The 19,755-nt window shown below is 39.8% G+C and overlaps 1 protein-coding gene across 2 annotated transcripts; it reads left to right on the top strand.

The window, feature by feature from the left end:
- The first annotated feature begins 11,980 nt into the window (after positions 1-11,980).
- LOC147850981 (CASP-like protein 2A2) lies at positions 11,981-15,100 on the top strand. 2 transcript variants are annotated; one of them, XM_087335768.1, is made up of 5 exons: positions 11,981-12,143; positions 12,292-12,626; positions 13,380-13,530; positions 14,670-14,779; positions 14,855-15,100. In XM_087335768.1, exons 1-5 carry the CDS (start codon positions 11,991-11,993, stop codon positions 14,883-14,885), a joined length of 780 nt encoding a protein of 259 aa, XP_087191894.1. In that variant the 5' UTR covers positions 11,981-11,990; the 3' UTR covers positions 14,886-15,100. The 2 variants fall into 2 exon arrangements, with proteins under 2 accessions (XP_087191894.1, XP_087191893.1); XM_087335767.1 differs by having other exon boundaries at positions 14,670-15,100.
- The last annotated feature ends 4,655 nt before the right edge of the window (positions 15,101-19,755 follow it).

Here is a 19,755-nt window from a genome sequence, read left to right as displayed (position 1 = left end):
TGACTAAGTTCAGTAGATTGTTCGATATTCCTTCGTTGCTGCTCGGTTCATGTCAAAACCGTTTTTAAACGGTTTGGCGGTTTGACAAGGTTCAAGCCGAACTCGAAACCGGTTAAGGATAAACGGTTTGTCCAAATCGATTCATAAACCGGATTAGGTTTAATCGGTTATGCCTTAACCAGTTTATGAACCGGTTTGGTTCAAGTTTGAAAACTTCCAAACCAGTTAAAGCTTAATCTGTTTGATCTGGACAAGGCCAAACTGGTTAAGCCGAAACCGAACCGTTCTGAATTCCTAGATACTAGTCTATATCTCTCAAGTAAGCCTTTTGCTTTCTTTGTTGATTTTCCAGCTCCGTTCGAGTATTGCCTATTGTTCTCCCCATTCCTTTTATTTCTATATGATTGGAATTTGGCATGACACTATATACAAAATGGATGAGTAAGAGCGATAATAGAAGGGTGGAAACATGAAGAGGGTCTCATGGAGTGGTACATAAATCGGCAATTCTTTATATATGATTGGCATAACACTATATACAAAATGGATAAGAAAGAGAGATAATTGAAGGGTGGAAACATGAAGACGGTCTCGAGGCGTTGTACATAAATCAATCATTCTTTCTATTGCTTGCTGATTGATTTTATCTTCAACTACTCCATAGAAACATTTTATATCATTCACCCACGTATTAAGGATAGCCTATCTCATTATTTCCTACAAAAATAAGCTTGCATAGAACAAAAAAACTGTTAGGAAACATGCCCCTCCGGATAGGAAGAGGAGCATGAGTCGAAAAAAGAACCAAAGAAAAATCAAACCGATTGTTCGATTTGGTAGTGGCCGAAATTCCTTTGTGAACGATGGCCTTTTGAAATGTCAATGCATTAAGACATGGGAGAAAAGGTGGAGGCTCATGATTAATACATGATACTACATATTATACATGTAACTACAAAACCATATTCTTCACCAAATAGGGGAACACGTCTATTAGGATTCCGCAACGGTTCGAGTTTGGCATTGTCCAAACCAAATAAGTTAAGCCTTAACTAGTTTGAGAGTTTTCAAACTTGAACCAAACCGATTCCTAGCTCAATTAAGGTTTAGTCGGTTAATGCTAAACCAGGTTAGGAACTGGTTTGGATAAACAGTTAAAGCCTTAACCTGTTCGGCCCTAAACGATTCAAATCCTCTTGAACCTTTCCAAACCGAGCTTAAACCGATTAAGGAGGATGAAACCAATGTCGAACCGTCAAACTGTTTAAAATGGTTTAATGGCTTGGTTGAGGCTTGAGCTGAGCCGTTGCTACCTCCTAACTTCAATAGATATCTTACTTCACTTTAGCTTTGATGTGAGATGGGAGATTGGGGTCGATTGTGCTCATTTTATCATAAAGAAGCCCAAGAGTTCAAGAGTATTGTACTTTGATACAACCTTCTACTTTTATCTCATGTGATTTACGCTCATTCCACATATCTTCGAACCAACCCGATCCTTGCACGGATTATTCTCGAAGTCACAATACAATATGCACTTTCAATTGCGATAATGAATTCAATCATCAATAGTTAAAAGTTCGAGAACATAAAGAGAGAGAGAGAGAGAGAGAGAGAGAGAGAGAGAGAGAGTCATTCAAATGTGGTACAAATTAAGATAGGGGATGACATTGTTGTAGACCCAATCAAGGTTATTGAGTTATGTATTACTCATTTTAAGAATTTGATTAAGCCAGAGTCGATTATTAATGAGGATGTGTTGAAAGCACGACAAGAGTTTTATAATGTAATTGGGAGTGTTGTGAATACAAATATTTGTCAAGAATTGGATGTTGATTTGGACGAAGCTAAGGTGGAAAAGGTATTGTTACACCTTCCCAATGGTAAAAGCCTTGGTTGGGATGGTGTTACAAATGAAGTTTTTAAGAAGTATGTTGGCAAGCTTAAGAGTCCATTCACACAAATGTTTCAACATGTTGGGATTATGGTTTCATGCTTGAGAGTTGGAAGGCGGGCTTAATCAAATTGATACCAAAGGTACCATCTCCAGAGTCATTTCATTAATGGAGGCCTATTTCATTGATGGTAGGGTTATACAAAGTGTTTGCAAAGATATTATCCAACAGACTTCAGAAGTTCTTACCTCAACTTATTCATCCATCTCAATATGGTTTTATTACAGGTAGAAATATATGGCATAATGTTTTGAATGTTCAAATGGCTACCGATTATGCTCGACATACACATTAAGAAATGATTATGGTGCAATTAGATTTGGAAAAAGCATATGATCATGTTAATTGGTCTTTTCTCTCAGGTGTGATGTATAATATGGGGTTTGGTCCTTGTATGTGTCGACTTATCTTTTTGCTAGGGCAAAATGCGACCTCGCGTTGTCGTGATGTGGTGTGCTTGAGAGTGGGAAAAACCGGCGAAAGGGGGGTCAAAATGTGCATGTGCAATATGTGTGCACACAAAGACAATTAATTGTGCATATGCAAAATAAAAAGGAAAAGAAAGGGTGGAAAGGAGGTATAGAAGCTCGTGCAAAAAGTAAGAGAGAGGAGAGATGAAAGGTAGAGGGGAGATAGGCTAATAATTTATAGAGATAAAATTATATATTATATAAGAGAGAGTTAGTGGGCTCTTCATCTTCTTATTCACCACTTCTCTTCATCTCATACCCCTTCATCCCCCCATCGCCACGTGCTCGTCTTCTTCGCGTCGGCACTCGAAGTGCTCGTGAGCCCAAGCTTCGTTGCTTCGACGTTGCTTCGCCCCGTTCGTCGTTGCGAGCCGTTCGGGAGGTCGTGGTTCGTTGGGATTGGCATTTTGGTGGTGCTCGTGTGTTCATCTTCGCCGTGTTCGAATTTGCTTTTGTCTCTAAGGGCATTTAATATTTATGTTTTGATTGAGCTTGTGGTTAACTATAAGTTGTCATTGTAAACAAAACCCTATTTTATAAAGGGTCCTCTTGCATTGGAATCGAACACGTATTTATCTCTTTGGTCGATATCATTCGTGTTTCTTTCTTTCCTTCTTTCTTTATTCGTGTCTTCCTTGTACGTTTGGCCGTCTTGTGACGAGGGAGCGTTTCCGGTGTGCCCATGCACCTCTCCTCCTCATAAAGACGTACAAGCATTTGTGCGTGTGTTTGTGTCTTCCGTGTACGTTCGACTATCTTGTGACGAGGGGACCGTTCGGGCTTGCCCATACACCTTTCCTCCTCATAAAGGCGTACGAGCGTTTGTGCGTGTGTTTGTGTCTTTCTTGTACGTTCGGCCGTCTTGTGACGAGGGGATCGTTCGGGCTTGCCCATGCACCTCTCCTCCTCATAAAGGCGTACGAGCATTTGTGTGTGTGTTTGTGTCTTCCTTGTACGTTCGGTCGTCTTGTGACGAGGGACCGTTTCGGGCTTGCCCATGCACCTCTCCTCCTCATAAAGGCGTACGAGCATTTGTGTGTGTGTGTGTGTGTGTTTGTGTCTTCCTTGTACGTTCGGTCGTCTCGTGACGAGGGAGCGTTCGGGCTTGCCCATGTACCTCTCCTCCTCATAAAGACGTACAAACATTCGTGTTTGTGTTATCGTCCCCTTGTGTGTTCATGTTGCGTGCTCATCTTGCTTGTACCCGTTTGGTCACTTGGCTCGTGCGGTGATCTCAAAAGGTCGACAAATCGTGATCAACGAGAGCCACCGGCCTCACAAAACAAAGGGCAACAAGACCTTGCTCGGGAAGGGGTCAGGAAGTAGTATTGTCGTAAAGCAAACCTCGGGTCTTCTCTATCCCTTGAGTACTCCCTAGTCCAAGACCCCCGTGGTCCCACCCAAGTAACACACGTGCGCGAAACTTCGCGACAGCGTGTAATGCATAATGGCGGAGTTACTCCGAAAGTGTTTCTTACTAGATTTGTGCGACAAGGATGCCCACTAAGCCCATTGTTATTTGCTATTGTTACACATCCTTTGTTAGTAATGTTGTCAAATCTTGCAGCTAATGATGATATTGTGGGTTTGCATATTCCTTCTGGTGAACAATTGGTAGCACAAGCATTGGCTGATGATTCTTTTATGTTTTTACAAGCCTCAAAAGAAAATCTTGAAAGGAGTATGCAAGTTTGGGATCAAATTGCTTTGGCTTTAGGAATCAAGCATTGGAGGAAGTCTTGCCTTATTTCTTGTACGAAGAGTGATTTGGAATGTTTGGGATGGTGAGGGTTAGTGATTACACAAGGATCAATTTATCGACATTTGGGTGTTGATGTTACAAATGTTCAATTGATTGATTGGATTGGTCGTAAATTGAAGGACAAATTTGTGGATTGGAACTCTCAATTATGGCCCTTTCATGTACGACTCAAAGTGGTACAATGTATCTTGATACCTGGCTTATTATATTTTTTGCCTTTACTACCTTGGACTAAGAAGGCATTACAAAACATTTTACAACCTATTCGGGTCATGTTGTGGCGGAAGGGAGAAATGATGGGAGTTACATGGATTTCATGGGATCATTTGGCTACCCCTAAAAGGTTAGGTGGTGCAACAATATTGGATTTGGAAAGGCATTTGATGGCTCTTAGATTTTCATTATTACGAGATATATGTCAACAAGATCAACCAGGGATATCTATGATGCAATATTTTATTGAGCATGAAGGATTGGTGCATGGGAAAACAAAGATTCAAGCATCCTGGTGGTCATTACTCAATGGAAGTATTCCTCTAAAGATCCAACATTCTGTATGTGGACAACATTTGATAAGATCGTGGCAAGATGCATTATCTATTTTTGAATGGGGACCATCAAGTGATCGAGAATATTGTAATTCATTACAAAATGAATCGCTTGTTTCTTCTCGAGTGTTGTTTTGGCATGGGAAAGAGAACTTGAGATCTCAATTCAATCGTTTATTTCGATTGGGGATTGTACATTTGGAAGATGTGGTTGATAATGAATCTCAAAGGTTGTCGGATTTTGAAGATGCCAAGCGATGGTTATGTATTCCCCCAAATTATGGGTTTATTTGGGAGAAATTACAAGATATACAATTGTTGCAAGGATCTTTGCCATTGAAAACAAATTTTGCACCTTGGGTGGATTGGCGGTTACAAGATCGTACGCGCTTGTTACAGGTCACTATACATATATTGTATCATCATGCGATGGCATCATTATCTTGGCTATCTCCTAATGCAGCAAAGTTGTGGAATGTATGTAAGCCCGATGCAAGGTGGTGGAAAATATTACAATGTAATTGGCATTCCCATCTACCATATTTCGTGCAAAGGTATTCATATGGAGAGTCATGATTGGTGGGCTCCCATTAGGTTCAGCCTTAAAGAGACGAGGACTAGGGTCCGACACTTGTTTCTTTTGCACCGTTCCATTGGAGAGAATAATACACATAGGTTCATTAAATGTTCTATAGTGTGTACCATTTGGAAGTACTTATTAGACATTTGGCAAGTTTTAACCCATTGTTGTTTGAGACCTCATCAATGGGTTTTTTCTCAATATGTTCAAAATGGTTCAAATGATGAGATGGAGATATTGTTCTAATTTTTACGTTATTGGGGTCTACAACACAATTGGAAAATGCATAATGCTTTTATGTTTGATAATAGACATGGGGTGAAAGCCTATATAAAGAAGCTTAAAGGTAATCTCATGTGGAATTTCTTGATGTTAAGAGCATGTGGGGATCATTTCCTCAAATGCATATTCAGGTTTTTTATTAGCATTACAGAACGTCCCTCTCCCTACATAGGCATATGATAAGGTAGAGGAGACTAAGAAGTGTTGTACCTAAGTGGATTTTACTTACAATTAATATAATTGTGTGCTTTTACAGAGAGAGAGAGAGAGAGAGAGAGAGAGAGAGAGAGAGAGAGAGCTCCTACTCACTTCCACATGTATCACATGAAAAGCATTAACATTGCCGGTGTCATAGGTCAGATGCAATCGTCGACAATGATAATAAAACCCTATCTCATCTATTCATTCATCCATCCATTTGTCTGTCTGTCTATCTATCTATCTATCTATCTATCTATCTATCTATCTATATGTCCATCCATTTGTCTATTTATCTATTCGTCTATCGGTCTCTCCATCCATCCATTTGTCTATTTATCTATTCATCTATCGGTCTCTCCATCCATCCATTTGTCTATTTATCTATTCGTCTATCGGTCTCTCAATCCATCTATCCATTTATGAATCAATCAAGCCCATCCATCCATCCATCAATCAATCAAGTCCATTCTATCCATCCATATGGGGCTCAGCCCTGTATTGGGTGTTGGGTCTGGGTCTGGGTTTGGGCTTGTGTGTGTGTGGATTTCAAGAACATGGACAAATGGGGGGGGCATATAACCATATGATTGTAGCAGAAACATTGGGAGGGCCAGATGTGTAGTTTTGAGAAAGAAGAGGGCTAATTCGGGAAATTAGCCTCCTCTCCTCCTCCTCCTCCTCCTCCTCTTCCACCACCTCCACCACCTCCTCCACAGGATTCATGGAAGTCAGTAACCAACCAGGCACTGAAGAATAAAGGAAGCAGAATCAGAATCAGAAAGAAGGAGAATCAGAAAAAGGAAGCAGAATCAGAAAGAAGAAGAATCAGAAAAAGGAAACAGAATCAGAAAGAAGAATCAGAAAGAAGAAGAATCAGAAAAAGGAAGCAGAATCAGAAAGAAGAATCAGAAAGAAGAAAAAGGAAGCAGAATCAGAAAGAAGATTCATGCAGATGACAGGAAGTACACAGCCAATCCTAATCACACAGACGCCAAACAACACCAACAGACTTAATTCTTTCTTCTCAATTTCTGCTCCTCCTCCTCCTCTGAATGGATGATGAATGAATCGAATGAATCCGGCTTTTCATAGATGGCCGCAGACCCATCCGCATCCAACCCTAACAGAGCTTCCATTTCGCTGCGACGAAAGCCTAGTTCCAAAGATCCATCTAGCAGTCAATCAGGGCGGCAGAGGCCATCCCTCCTCCTCAATCCTTCGCAGTCCTTCAGAAAGATCCAACAAGAGCAGGAGACGAAGCAGGTTTCTTTCAGGAAATCCCTCATTCAATCCATCCCCTACCGACACGGGCAATCGCAAGAGCTCCCCCAGCCTGGGCCGATCAGGAAAAGCATCTTCCGTCTCGATCATAAACGTACTAGCCCTAATTTTGACGTGAACCCTAACCTTAACCCTAATTCTGACGTTAATCCGAACCCTAAATTTGACGTTAACCCTAACCCTAACTTTGACGTGAACCCTAACCCTAATTTTGACGTTAACCCTAACCCTAACCCTAACCCTAACTTTGAGCATTACGCGAACCAGAGACTTGAAGATCCTTCGTCTATCACTACCACTGCAACCACTTCTTCTGTTTCATCGTCGTCTTCTTCTTCTGCATCTTCTCCTCCATCGAGCTTCTCGTCAGAGAAATCCTTGCCTTGGGATCAACAGCAGCTCCATTCTCCTCCACATCTTCAGAGCAGCATCTCTGCTTCTTCTCTCCCGAACAACACCCCTCCTCCTTATTCTGTCCGAAACAGTGTCTCTCCTTCTCGGCCTAGTATATTCTCTAACAGAGGATATGAAGAATCTCCTCCTCCTTCAGGTATGGTGGCATCTCGGCAGAGTATATTCTCGATCCAAGATCAAGATCAAGATCAAGCCCAAACTTCTGCAATGGCAGCTTCCCGGAAGAGTATATTTGCGATTAAAGATCAAGCAGAAGCTCCAATTCCTTCATCTTCATCTTCATCATCAGCTTCTTCTTCATCGGCAATGCCCACTTATCCTCGATCAAGCATATTTTCCATCAGAGATCAAGACAAAGCCTTCACTTCTTCTTCAGCAGTACCCACTAATTCTCGATCGAGTATATTTTCGATCCCAGAACTAAATAAAACCCTAGATCCTTCTTCTTCTTCTTCTTTGGCCGAATCACGGCAACAACAGAGAGGTTCATCTTTTCTTTCTTCTGCTTCTTTTACTGGAGGGAGTTTTTTTCGACCCTCTTCTTATTTCTCTTATTCCTCTTCTGGCCGGAGAAGTATCCTGAAGAAACAGGACTCAAAGAAAGAAGAGAGACAGAAAGAAGAGGAAGAGATTGACGGGGGAATCAAAGAAAGAAGAAAGACTGTTTCTCCTTCTTCGTCAAGACGTAGGGGATCTCTGCAACAAGAAGAAAAAGAGAAAATTCTTTCCGCTCCCTATGGAAGATCGGTTTCAGGTACTCTTCCATTTTCTGAAACAACCGAACCACTACACCGAATGAGTGTTTCTCCTCCCCCAAGATCAAACTTTTCTTCTTCTAGGTCGAGCATTTCGGCTATGGCTACTCATGCAGAAATAGAAGAAGAAACCCAACAACAAGAGGAACCTCAGCCTCCTCCTTCTCGGAAGAGCATTTCTCCGAGAAATTCTTATCGAAAGAGCATTTCCCCGATGTCGAGCATTTCGGCTATGGCTACTCCTGGAGAAGTAGAAGAAGAAACCCAACAAGAAAAACCTCAGCCTCCTCCTTCTCGGAAGAGCATTTCTCTGGGAAGTTCTTATCGGATGAGCATTTCTCCGAGGTCGAGCATTTCGGCAATGGCTAGTACTCATGGAGAAGTAGAAGAAGAAACCCAACAAGAGGAACCTCAGCCTCCTCCTTCTCGGAAGAGCATTTCTCCGAGAAACTCTTATCAGATGAGCATTTCCCCGATGTCGAGCATTTCGGCTATGGGTACTCATGGAGAAGAAGAAGAAGAAACCCAACAAGAGGAACCTCAGCGTCCTCCTTCTCGAAAGAGCATTTCTCCAAGAAACTCTTATCGAATGAGCATTTCCCCGAGGTCGAGCATTTCGGCTATGGGTACTCATGGAGAAGTAGAAGAAGAAACCCAACAAGAGGAACCTCAGCCTCCTCCTTCACGAAAGAGCATTTCCGCGAGAAACTCTTATCGGATGAGCATTTTGCCGAGGTCGAGCATTTCGGCTATGGGTGCTGATGCAGAAGTAGAAGAAGAAACCCAACAAGAGGAACCTCAGCCTCCTCCTCGAAAGAGCATTTCCCCGAGAAACTCTTCTCGGATGAGCATTTCGCCGAGGTCGAGCATTTTGGCTATGGGTGCTGATGCAGAAATAGAAGAAGAAACCCAACAAGAGGAACCTCAGCCTCCTCCTTCTCGAAAGAGCATTTCCCGGAGAAACTCTTATCGGATGAGCATTTCGCCGGGGTCTGATTCTTCTCGAGTGAGCATTTCAGCCTCAATGGCCACTCCTCAAGGAAATTTTGCGGAAGCCCGAGAAAAAGAGTTTCCATCGTCTTCTTCACCTCGAACTAGCATTTCTCAGAGAGCTCTGGATCCTCGAAATAGTGTTTCTCCTCCTCACAGTACGAATGCCCAAGGAAATCAAGAAGCCCAACAGCCCCGAATGAGTGTCTCTACTCTGAGATCTAATTCCTCCAGAACAAGCATTCCTAATTCTCGAAACAGCAGCATTTCACTGCGGAGTATGGATTCCCAACCAATAGAAGAAGCCCAACAGCCCCGAACAAGTTTTTCTACACGGATGTCCAATTTGTCTGAAATGGTGGACATTTCTAATCCTCAAAAGAATGTTTCTCCCCATATCATGGATGCCCAAGGAATAGAAGAAGCAAGGCAGCCCCAAATGACCATTTCTACTCTCAGGTCTAATTCTTCTCGAACAAGCATTTCTTCTTCTATGGCAACTCATCAAGGAATAAACGAAGAAGACAACCAAGAAGAGAAAACCCTGGCTTCTTCTCTAGTGAGCATGTCTCGGAACAGCTTTTCTCAAAGGGATTCTGATTCTCGGAACAGCATTTCCTCTATGGCTATTCAATTAGGAATAGAAGAAGGTGAACAAGAGAAACCATTGGCTACTCCTCAAATGAGCATTTATCCGAGAAATTCTACACGAACAAGCATTTCTCTAAGAGATTCTTCTGGGAACAGCATTTCTGAAAGGGACTCCATTTCTCGGAACAGCATTTCCTCTATGGCTACTAAATTAGAAATAGAAGAAGAAAGCGAACAAGAGAAACCATTGGCTACTTCTCAAATGAGCATATTTCCCAGAGCCAATTCTCGCAAAAGCATTTCACCAAGCTCTATTTCATCTAGAACCAGCATTTCCTCTATGCCTATTCAATTAGGAATAGAGGAAGAAAGCGAACAAGAGAAACCATTGGCTACTTCTCAAATGAGCATATTTCCCAGAGCCGATTCTCGCAAAAGCATTTCACCAAGCTTTATTTCATCTAGGTCCAGCATTTCCTCTATGCCTATTCAAGTAGGAATAGAAGGAGAAGCACAAGAAGGGCAACCTATGGCTTCTTCTCAAGTGAGCATTCATCCAAGAGACTCTAATTCTTGGAACAGAATTTCCTTTGCAGCTACTCAATTAGGAAGAGAAAAAGAAAGACAACAAGAGAAATCATTGACTCCTCAGATGAACATTTCTCTGAGAGATTCTTCTCAAGCGAGCATCTCTCCTAAAGCTTCTAGTTCTCGCAAAAGTATTTCACAAAGGTCTATTTCATCTCGAGCCAGCATTTTCTCTAAGCTGAATCAATCAGGAGTGGAAGAAGAAATCCAACAAGAGCAGCCATTGGCTTCCTCTCGTATGAGCATTTCTCGAAGATTTCAGAACAGCATTTCCTCTGTGAAAACTCAACTAGGTGTGGAAGAAGAAAGCAAACAAGAGAAACCATCAGTTCCTCCTCGAATGAGCATTTATCCGAGAGATTCTTCTCGATTGAGCATTTCTCCGGGAGCTTCAAACTCTCAAACAAGCATTTCCTCAATGGTTACTCCATTAGGAATAGAAGAAGATGAAGAGCAACAAGTGAAATCATTGGCTTCTCGAATGAGCATTTCTCCAAGAGCCTCTAATGCTCAAAACAGCATTTCGCCAATGGATGCCCAAGGAATAAAAGAAATCCAACAACAGGATCAGCCCCAAATGAGAAATTCTCTAAGAGTTTCTCAAATGAGTGTTTCTCCGAGAGCTTCAAACTCTCGAAGAAGCATTTCTCCAACAGCTTCAAACTCTGAAATTAGCATTTCTTCTATGGCTACTCAATTTGGAACAGGAGAAGCAGCAGTCCAACAAGGGCTTATTTCAGGTCCAAATCTCAAGAGCATTTCTCTTAGTAAGGGGGGAGTTGGAAAAGACCAAAGGAGTATTTCAGATCCAGGGCCTTCTATGGCTTCCCGGGGATCAATAGAAACCCAACAAGAAAAGCAAACTCCATCATCTTTGGCCCGAATGAGCATTTCTTCAAGGTCTTCTTCTCGAAAGAGTGTATCCTCTATGGCTACTCAAGTAGTTGAAGAAGTTAAACAGCCAAGCAACTTGGCTCAAATGAGAATTTCTTCTTATACGGGAAGAGAGTTTGCAAGAATTCCTGCTGAAATGGGCATTTTTCCTATTCAAACGCAAGTGCTCCGGCAATCACTAGCACCTCCTATTCTTGAATCTCAACCAGAACAACCTGAATTAGCCTCTCAGAAGCATCGCATTTCAATAGTTTCTCCTCTAGAAACACAGGCTCAAGAAATGCAAATGCTGACCTTTGGAAGAACACAATCGAGCACGAAGAATAGGGCCATGAGTGTCTCTCCAACACAAAGATCAAAGCCTCGATGTGTGAAACCAAATGGGAGCCGATCCACAAGCATCTCTCCTAGTAGTGCTGGTCAGCAAGAAACCTCTCCCAAAAGGACCCAATTGAATGTTAACACTCCTACTCAAACACAAACACAAATTCAAGAAGTAGGATCCGCTAGAAGGGTGCAATTACGTATTAATAGATCCATGGCAACCTCTCCTACACAAACTGAGGGAGACATAGTATCCTCTCCTAGTAGAATGCAATCAAGAGCTAAAAGACCTCTCTGTATTTCTCCTGTGCAAACACAAACCCAAACCCAGGAAGCAATGTCTCCTAGAACTAGAATGCAATGTTCAAGTGCTGACAGGTCCATAAGTAACTCTCCTACGTCTCCCCAAAGAGTACACTTGAGTGTTGAACAGCCGATGAGTATCTCTCCCAAGCAAACAGCAGCTCAACAAGGGGCTCAATTCGTTGCCTCGAATCTAGCAATCAAGGTGTGCGATGTGTTATTTGTAAGAAATATTTGTTTAAATTGTCTTTCACAGTTCAAAGTCATTACATTGGTGAATGTGTTTATCATGTATGACATTTGAATGAACACATTTTCTAACACCATCCTTTTTACTGCTATCATTACTACAGGGAGTCCAGTCAGCAAATCCACCTCAGCTGAATCGATATCTCTCGAAGGCCGTATCGCGTGTTTCAGTAATAATGCCAACAAAGACAAACAATGTTGTGTTTAGATCACAACAAATGCCCACAACGCTTAGCTCCAAAGTGATGGACTTTAATGAGACATGTTCACCATCGCCATCACAATCGCCATTGCCATTAAACAATATCCATATCATCACTGAGCTTGTGTTGAGATCCATGGCAGCCATAGCCAGTGCTGTGGCATTCTGTGTCATGGTCACCAACACTGTCTTTACCAACGGTGAATGGTTGTCTTATGGAAGGATTGCTGGGTTCAGGTATGCTTCAAGGAGAGAGAGAGAGAGAGGAGGTTTTAACTTTTAATTAGCATTGCTTTAGAAATTTGTATGCTGGTTTATCAAAATAATCCTTTTAACAAATAGGAATTGGGTCACTTGGGCTACAACCTACCACAGTTTGATAGTAAGAAGAAATGATACATAAAAGTCTTAAATGAATGCCCATTCATCATGGGGAATTTCTAGTGTGGTTGGTCGACAACATTTATAAATGCAATTGTCGAAGCTATAAACCACCATCAACTATAAATCCTGGGAGCCTAAACCCTAAACCATAAATCCAAGATTGTAAACCCAATTTCACGAACAAAGGACTGGAATTTTCCAATTGGTTATTTTATGCATTGTTTTCATATTGTGACATGGTCCCTTCTAGAGTCCTATTGATAACCCTACTACATTCTTCATTACAAAATGATCAATAATGATCAACTTTCTCACTGGGCAGTGGTTTAGGGTGAGGGTTTCCTTGTATTTACAACTTGGTCCCTTATGAAGTTCTATCTAGAAATGACAAATAATGTTGAATTAACTGATGGGCTGCTTGGTGCATCATAAATGCTCATGTAAGTATTCCACAATTTGATGACATTCCCAAATAATTTCCTTTACAAAACCTGTTTTGTATCTTTAATATTCATTCTGAAGTGTGTATAATTCATCGTATCTCAAAATCACTTACAAATGTTTGCTACTCTCAAATAATGAAGTGCATGATAACAATGAATATAGGTATGTTGCTGGTACCACGGCCAGTGCATTCATTGTTACGTTACTTCATCTTGGGGTTATGGCTGCCCGAAGGTTGAATTCACAAGATACAGCCATAGAAGACGCTAAAATTGGCATAGCTTGGCTAGCGTTTACTATGATAGTGGATCAGGTACTTGTGGTTTCTTTGATACTAACCAATAATATATCCCCAGCAACATTATTTTCTGCTTCTCACATGTATGCCATGAACCAATAAACTCACATGATAATCTTGGTGTATATAATGTTTGTAATTTTGTCTGTTCCCTTCAGTAGTATAAACATTGTTCAGATTTTGATTGCCATTAGGAATGAAGAGCTGAACGGGGATAGCAACCTTGCTTTGTATATTATAGAGCAAGGGCCCCAATCACATGTCCAACTAACCCCTATCAGCTTTGGTTTGTCAATCGATCACCATATAAATAATAACACAATGCATCAACCACTAAGATTTGTCAATCTGTTACCACACAAGTACAAAGTTGCAAGGATTATAAATTCCAAGTTCTTATTTTATGTCACCTTTATAATGCTTATCCAATAAGTTTGCACCTTGTTTTGAGCCTCGGGTTGGAGCCGGTACAAACAAGACCTTCATCAAAAGGGGGAAATTGGTAGTTGTCGAGCTTGAGTTTTTCAATGAAACAAGCTCAACAACTACCCATCATGAGACCTAGGCTAGATATCTCTGTATCTTCCTCTTCTTGCACAGAACTAACTAAATTTTGTGGAGCTCCCTACAATGGGATGCTTGCATAACCACTCTCATACAAGAATTACTCTATTACAGTTAGTAATGCACACACCACCAAATAACAAGGATTTATATCAATACTGTGCAATGGAAATTGCCTCTATTTTAATAGGGTGTTCCTCTCATAATGCCACGGACTACACGACTAACTCTGAGTACACACTATTAATTAACAGTGCCATTGGCTTCCACCTTCATTTCTCTTTGTCCTGTTGCTCAATGAGAGTGCTTTATGCCCTATATAGTGATTGTCATGCATTCCACACCAATGGCTTTGAAGATCTCGGAAAAAGGCATAGACAACTAGGATTCCTTACATAGAGTCATCTTAGAACAAGATACATGCCTAGCCTATCTGTTTGTTTGGTGGCCTATGTGAATTGCACATTCTATATTACATTAGGTTTTAATGTAACTTGGATCATTAAGCATATAAATCTGTGTTTCAAATATCAACTACTTACGAAGGTATTTATTACCAATTTCATGTACAATCAAATGCAATACTCCAGACATTAGCATATTTGCTTTTATCTTCTGGATCTGTGGGCGTGGGAGCATTGATGTACATACCTTCTATATGCAAGAGTGCAACGCTCTCACATGCTGAATATTGCTCCAGGTCCACACTTTCTGTTGTTTTAACATTGGTTACTTGTATTGTGTTTGTAATGAGTGCTATACTCTCCACCTTTAGGTTTTCGCTGAAAACAATTGGATCGACATGATAAGATGTGTATCATTAGTTTCCATTCTTTATTGTGAGATGGTATAATTGTATATTAATGTTATCTCGAAGCAAAATATCCCACTTCGACATACTTATATGAGTGATATTGGATCACATTTTGTAATTAGAGAACCGGTATCTTTCATGTAAATATTGATATACTCATTGGTTTCAAACCCGAAGCAACATATCATTATTGATCAATTTAAGTGATTCTGATGTGGGTCTACAACAATTCACTCCATCCATTCATATTTTCTCCCATATTTGGAATCTGTGTATGAAATGTAGAATGAACAACTTAATGTAGGACGATATGATGGAATTGTATTAAGAATGAGCAAACTACTCAATTATAATATGACTTATCTAAGAAGATCATGAAGAGGAGGCTGAGATACACATGTTCTAGTGTACTATGCTGCTTTCTTTTATTTTCTAGGCATCTACACACTTCTTGTCTACTTGGGATTGAAAGTGAATTACATTATGTATCACAAATGATGTGGGATGAATATAATAGGGTGTGATTACTAATTGCGATACAAGATTGTGGCTAAGTTCGTAAAATTATTTCTCCATGCATAAATATGAACAATTGCATAATGCATCTACCTTATGCGTGATATTCCATTACATGGATGATTTATGCAAGTTTATAAAATTAGTGCACATGCTGGACATGATATGATGAGCAAACACTTCTTAGCATGCAGGCTCTCCACAAATAGCATAGGATATTTGTAAAGTTTTGCCCCAATAAATAATATTCTGTAAAATGTGCACATATTATTAGCGTGCATGTGGTTCTCCACAAATACTAAAAGGTATTTGTAGGGTCTCACTTGATAAATAATATGGTTTAAAATGTGTAGTTTGCCATAATTATTTCTTAACAATTGTTATGGAGGTTTGTGGATACTACAAAGTTTCTTTAGTCATACAATTGATTATTCTATGTCATCTTTTTTAATACATGCCAAAAATTGAGCTCAAAATTTAGAAAATCCTTGATTTTACAAGCGAGTTCGAAGTCAACGCAGTACAATTCGAATAAACACTAGTCTTAAGCTCTCAGTGCCTATCTTGTATCCATTCTCATTTTACTTAAATTAATACATTCATTCTTCTCTTATCATTTCATTCCCCTCTTCTCGTGATCTCTTTATATCTTTCTTCTGTCTTGGTTCTGACATCCTCTGGTTTTTCCGGAAGTTTTGAATTCCTCAGTCGATTTGGCTTATGTGGGTCATACCATTTATAGGCCATGCGATTAAAATGCGAATGAATGATGCCACAATAGAAGCAGATCTAAGTTGAATGTAAAAGCAAAAGTGGAGATGAATGTAGAAGCATTCATGGTGGAATCATGGAAGTCTCAAACACATTAGACTATAGAAGTTGTTCAATGGCTTAGGCAAGGATTAGGATTGATGAACAAGGTTGCTATTGAGGATTGTTTGCAACAATTGGTAGATCTAAGAAATAAGTTGTGCAATTTAGGTGCGCATAGGCAACAACAAATATGCTAGAAAGAGGATCAAAAAGTCGGATGCAACAAGTTCATGACAAAAGAGTAGGCCACGCTCAAAATTTCACAAGAACTTATTGGTAGCTCCCCAAATAAGACAAAAACACACATTGCATGACTACGAGAGGTGCCCATTGTGCAAAGAGGCAGTTGACAATATGTGAGACTTACAATGTTTCATGTTTGCATCGCGATGGCTTAACATTGACTTCAAGGGACTCTAATGTTATTGCTGCAAAAATTGTGGGTGTATTTTGCCATCCACTTAACAAGAGCAATGATCTCCGACATTTTGTTTAGATACGATGATTTTTTAAGTTTTTGGTGACTAGAGTTTTTATGTCTAAAACTCGAAGATTTTGAGATTTGAATATATGTGACTGAACTTTTTTCTGGAAATCTAGATTATTGGTTTAAGAATATGTGTATCTTTCCAAGTTTTATGGCTGAAATTTTTATGATGGCTGAGATCTGGAAATCATTTCAACCTATAAAATTTGTGTATTATTGGATTATTAATCTCCCCTGTTAGAAGTTATAATTAATTAATTCGCTATTAGTGACCAACTACTTAGTTAATTACTAAATATAACCCCACACCCCAAGTTATTATTAGTAAAAGAAAATAGTTTTTCATATTAGTTGTATTTCAAAAAGCTTACCTCATTTTTCCCTCCACTTCCTCTGCTATATAAATAGGAAGTTGGGGAACTTGTTGGGTGTGCTCTCTGCATCCTTGCATCTTTTATCCATCACTCTTAGTTGCTGTATTTACTGGCTTGTTTTATGTTAATAAAATTTCTTATTGCTTTCCAAGTTATTCCATAATTCCTGTTTGCCATAATCTTGTATCCTGTGTCAAAATCTCTACATGGTACCAAAGCGTAAGTAGTATGAAGCCTAGAAATATATCACCCGCTCCATACTCTACTTTCATTGTTCAAATATATATATACATAGCAAAAAGACAACCACCTCAAAATTATGGCAAGCTCCACTTAGACAAGGAAATACTCGGTAGATAAACTTACTACAAAGAACTACAAAATTTTGAAACCAAGGATAGAGCTACTACTTGATCTAGAGGAGCCACTTGAAGTCAACACCGGAACCTGTCAAGCACCGAAAAATACACAATCAGAAGCATGGAAAGATTGGAAAAACAAAGACAAAAGGGCAAAACTTGAAATATTGCTACATGTAGAAGACAAGCAAGCTAATGCCATTCAAAAACTCACAACTGCTGTAGAAATGTGGTCCAAACTAAAACAAATGTTTGAAACACAAGATGGTACCACTAGAATCCATACTCTTGCCACCCTGTTTAACACGTGTGTTTTGCAAGATGAAGAAGATGTTCTTACCTTCTTGGATACCTGGGAGACATATCTTGAAGAAGCCACCACTTTGGGAAACGAAATCTCAGAAGAAATGAAGATTGGGCTGCTATTGAGTAAACTTCCAGAATCCTGGAGCACATTTGTCCCCATGAATAGCCAAGGTAATTCTTTGTCTGATTTGATTACCAAGATCCGCCATGAAAAACTTCAGCGGCAATTAAAACAATCCACTCCATCTCTGGCAATGACTGCATCATTTAGCAAAATACAAAAATCATCTTATAATAATAGATATAGAGCTAAATCAGATGCTTACAAAAGTGCAGAAATATCAAGTACCAGCAAGGTAAATGATGCTTGGAAGGCTTCAACAAAACAGTCCAATGGTGGTTTCAAAGGTCAAATGCAGATAATGTAAGAAAGAAGGGCATACAGAAAGGGTGTGTCGATTCAAAAAAGCTGTGGAAAACAAAAGACAATCACAAACAAATAATGCAAGATTAGAAGAAAAATCAAACTTGAAATCAAAAGAATACACAAAATTTGGAGGAGATTCGGATGAAATACCAGAAGATGACAATATTTTGCAAGCATACCATGTCACTGTAGAAGAGACAAAAATTGAACATGATACATGGTACCTAGACACTAGAGCTACACATCACCTCACATATCGGAAGGACTGGTTAAATTGCTATGAGGGTCTGTCCAATCCATTATCATTTACTATTGGAGACAACGGACGGAAAAGAACAATCGGCAAAGGAAACATTCAACTCAGATTGTCAGATAATCACGAGATTACAGTACCAAATGTCTATTATGTACGAGGACTAGCTAAGCACCTATTATTTGTTGGACAAGCAAATGTACATGGACTAATAATACAATTCTGTAAAGAGAAAGCAATTCTATTTTTCAAAAATGGAAACACAAGTACATAGTTGGTGTGTCCTAAGGAGAAGCACTTATATCCAATACGGAGTCATCCTCCAAATGCATTCTCAACAGTCTTGCAAATACATCACAAGAAAATATCTTCACTAACTCAATTATGGCATTGCCGGCTTGGGTGTGTACACTATCAAGCACTACAACAATGCCAACAACAACAAAGAGTTCAAGGATTGCCATCCAAAATCTTCAATTCAGATTTCATGTGTGAAATCTGTCTATTTGGAAAAATGACACACCAACCATTTACAAACAACTGTAGAACGACAGAGCGTCTACTTCAACTCGTCCATACAGATCTATGTGGACCATTCTCTATACCATCCTTATCACGTGCGAGGTATTTCATTTCTTTCATAGATCATACTACCAGATTCACAATAGTAAGCTTTATTAGGAAAAAAAATCAAGCATTTGCAACATTCTGCAAGTATAAAAAATATACAGAAAAACAAACATCAAGCACCATCGAGATACTTCGCAACAACAATGGAGGGGAGTATATCTCTCATGAATGGGAGAAGTTTTGTCAAGAAAATGGTCCCCTACACACCACAACATAATGGTGTGGCAGAAAGAAAAAATAAAACCTTGCTTAATGCAGCTCGTTGCATGCTGAAAATAAGCCACCTGGAGCAACACTTTTGGGAGGAGGCAATCTCCATTGCTTGCTACCTGCAAAACAGATTTGCACACAGTGCATTAGGAATGAAATCCCTTTTACATTATGGTATGGCTATCCACCAAAGGTTTCTTATCTTAGAGTATTTAGTCCAATTGCCTATGTGTATTTCCATGAGCACCATAGATCCAAACTAGACGATCGATGTTTCAAAGGAATATATATTGGATATTGTTGAGCGAGAAAGCTCAACAATATCCGGATCAGCTGAACAAACCAGAGCCGGATCGGAGAAATGGATTCAAATGTGAACCAGAAGGTTAGTAGTAGCCTATACTCCTAAACTACTAGGTAGTCAGAGTCCTCGTAGTTAGTGTCAGTCGATTGTATGAGCATGGAAGTACATAGTACTTTTGTCAGT

Source organism: Azolla caroliniana, unplaced genomic scaffold (genome assembly GCF_043228905.1).
Source record: "Azolla caroliniana isolate FFs.n. ecotype wild unplaced genomic scaffold, voAzoCaro1.0.p SCAF_20, whole genome shotgun sequence".
NCBI classification, from domain to species: domain Eukaryota; kingdom Viridiplantae; phylum Streptophyta; class Polypodiopsida; order Salviniales; family Salviniaceae; genus Azolla; species Azolla caroliniana.
The sequence above is the reverse complement of the archived record's forward strand: the minus strand, read 5'-3'. Positions and strand labels throughout refer to the sequence as shown.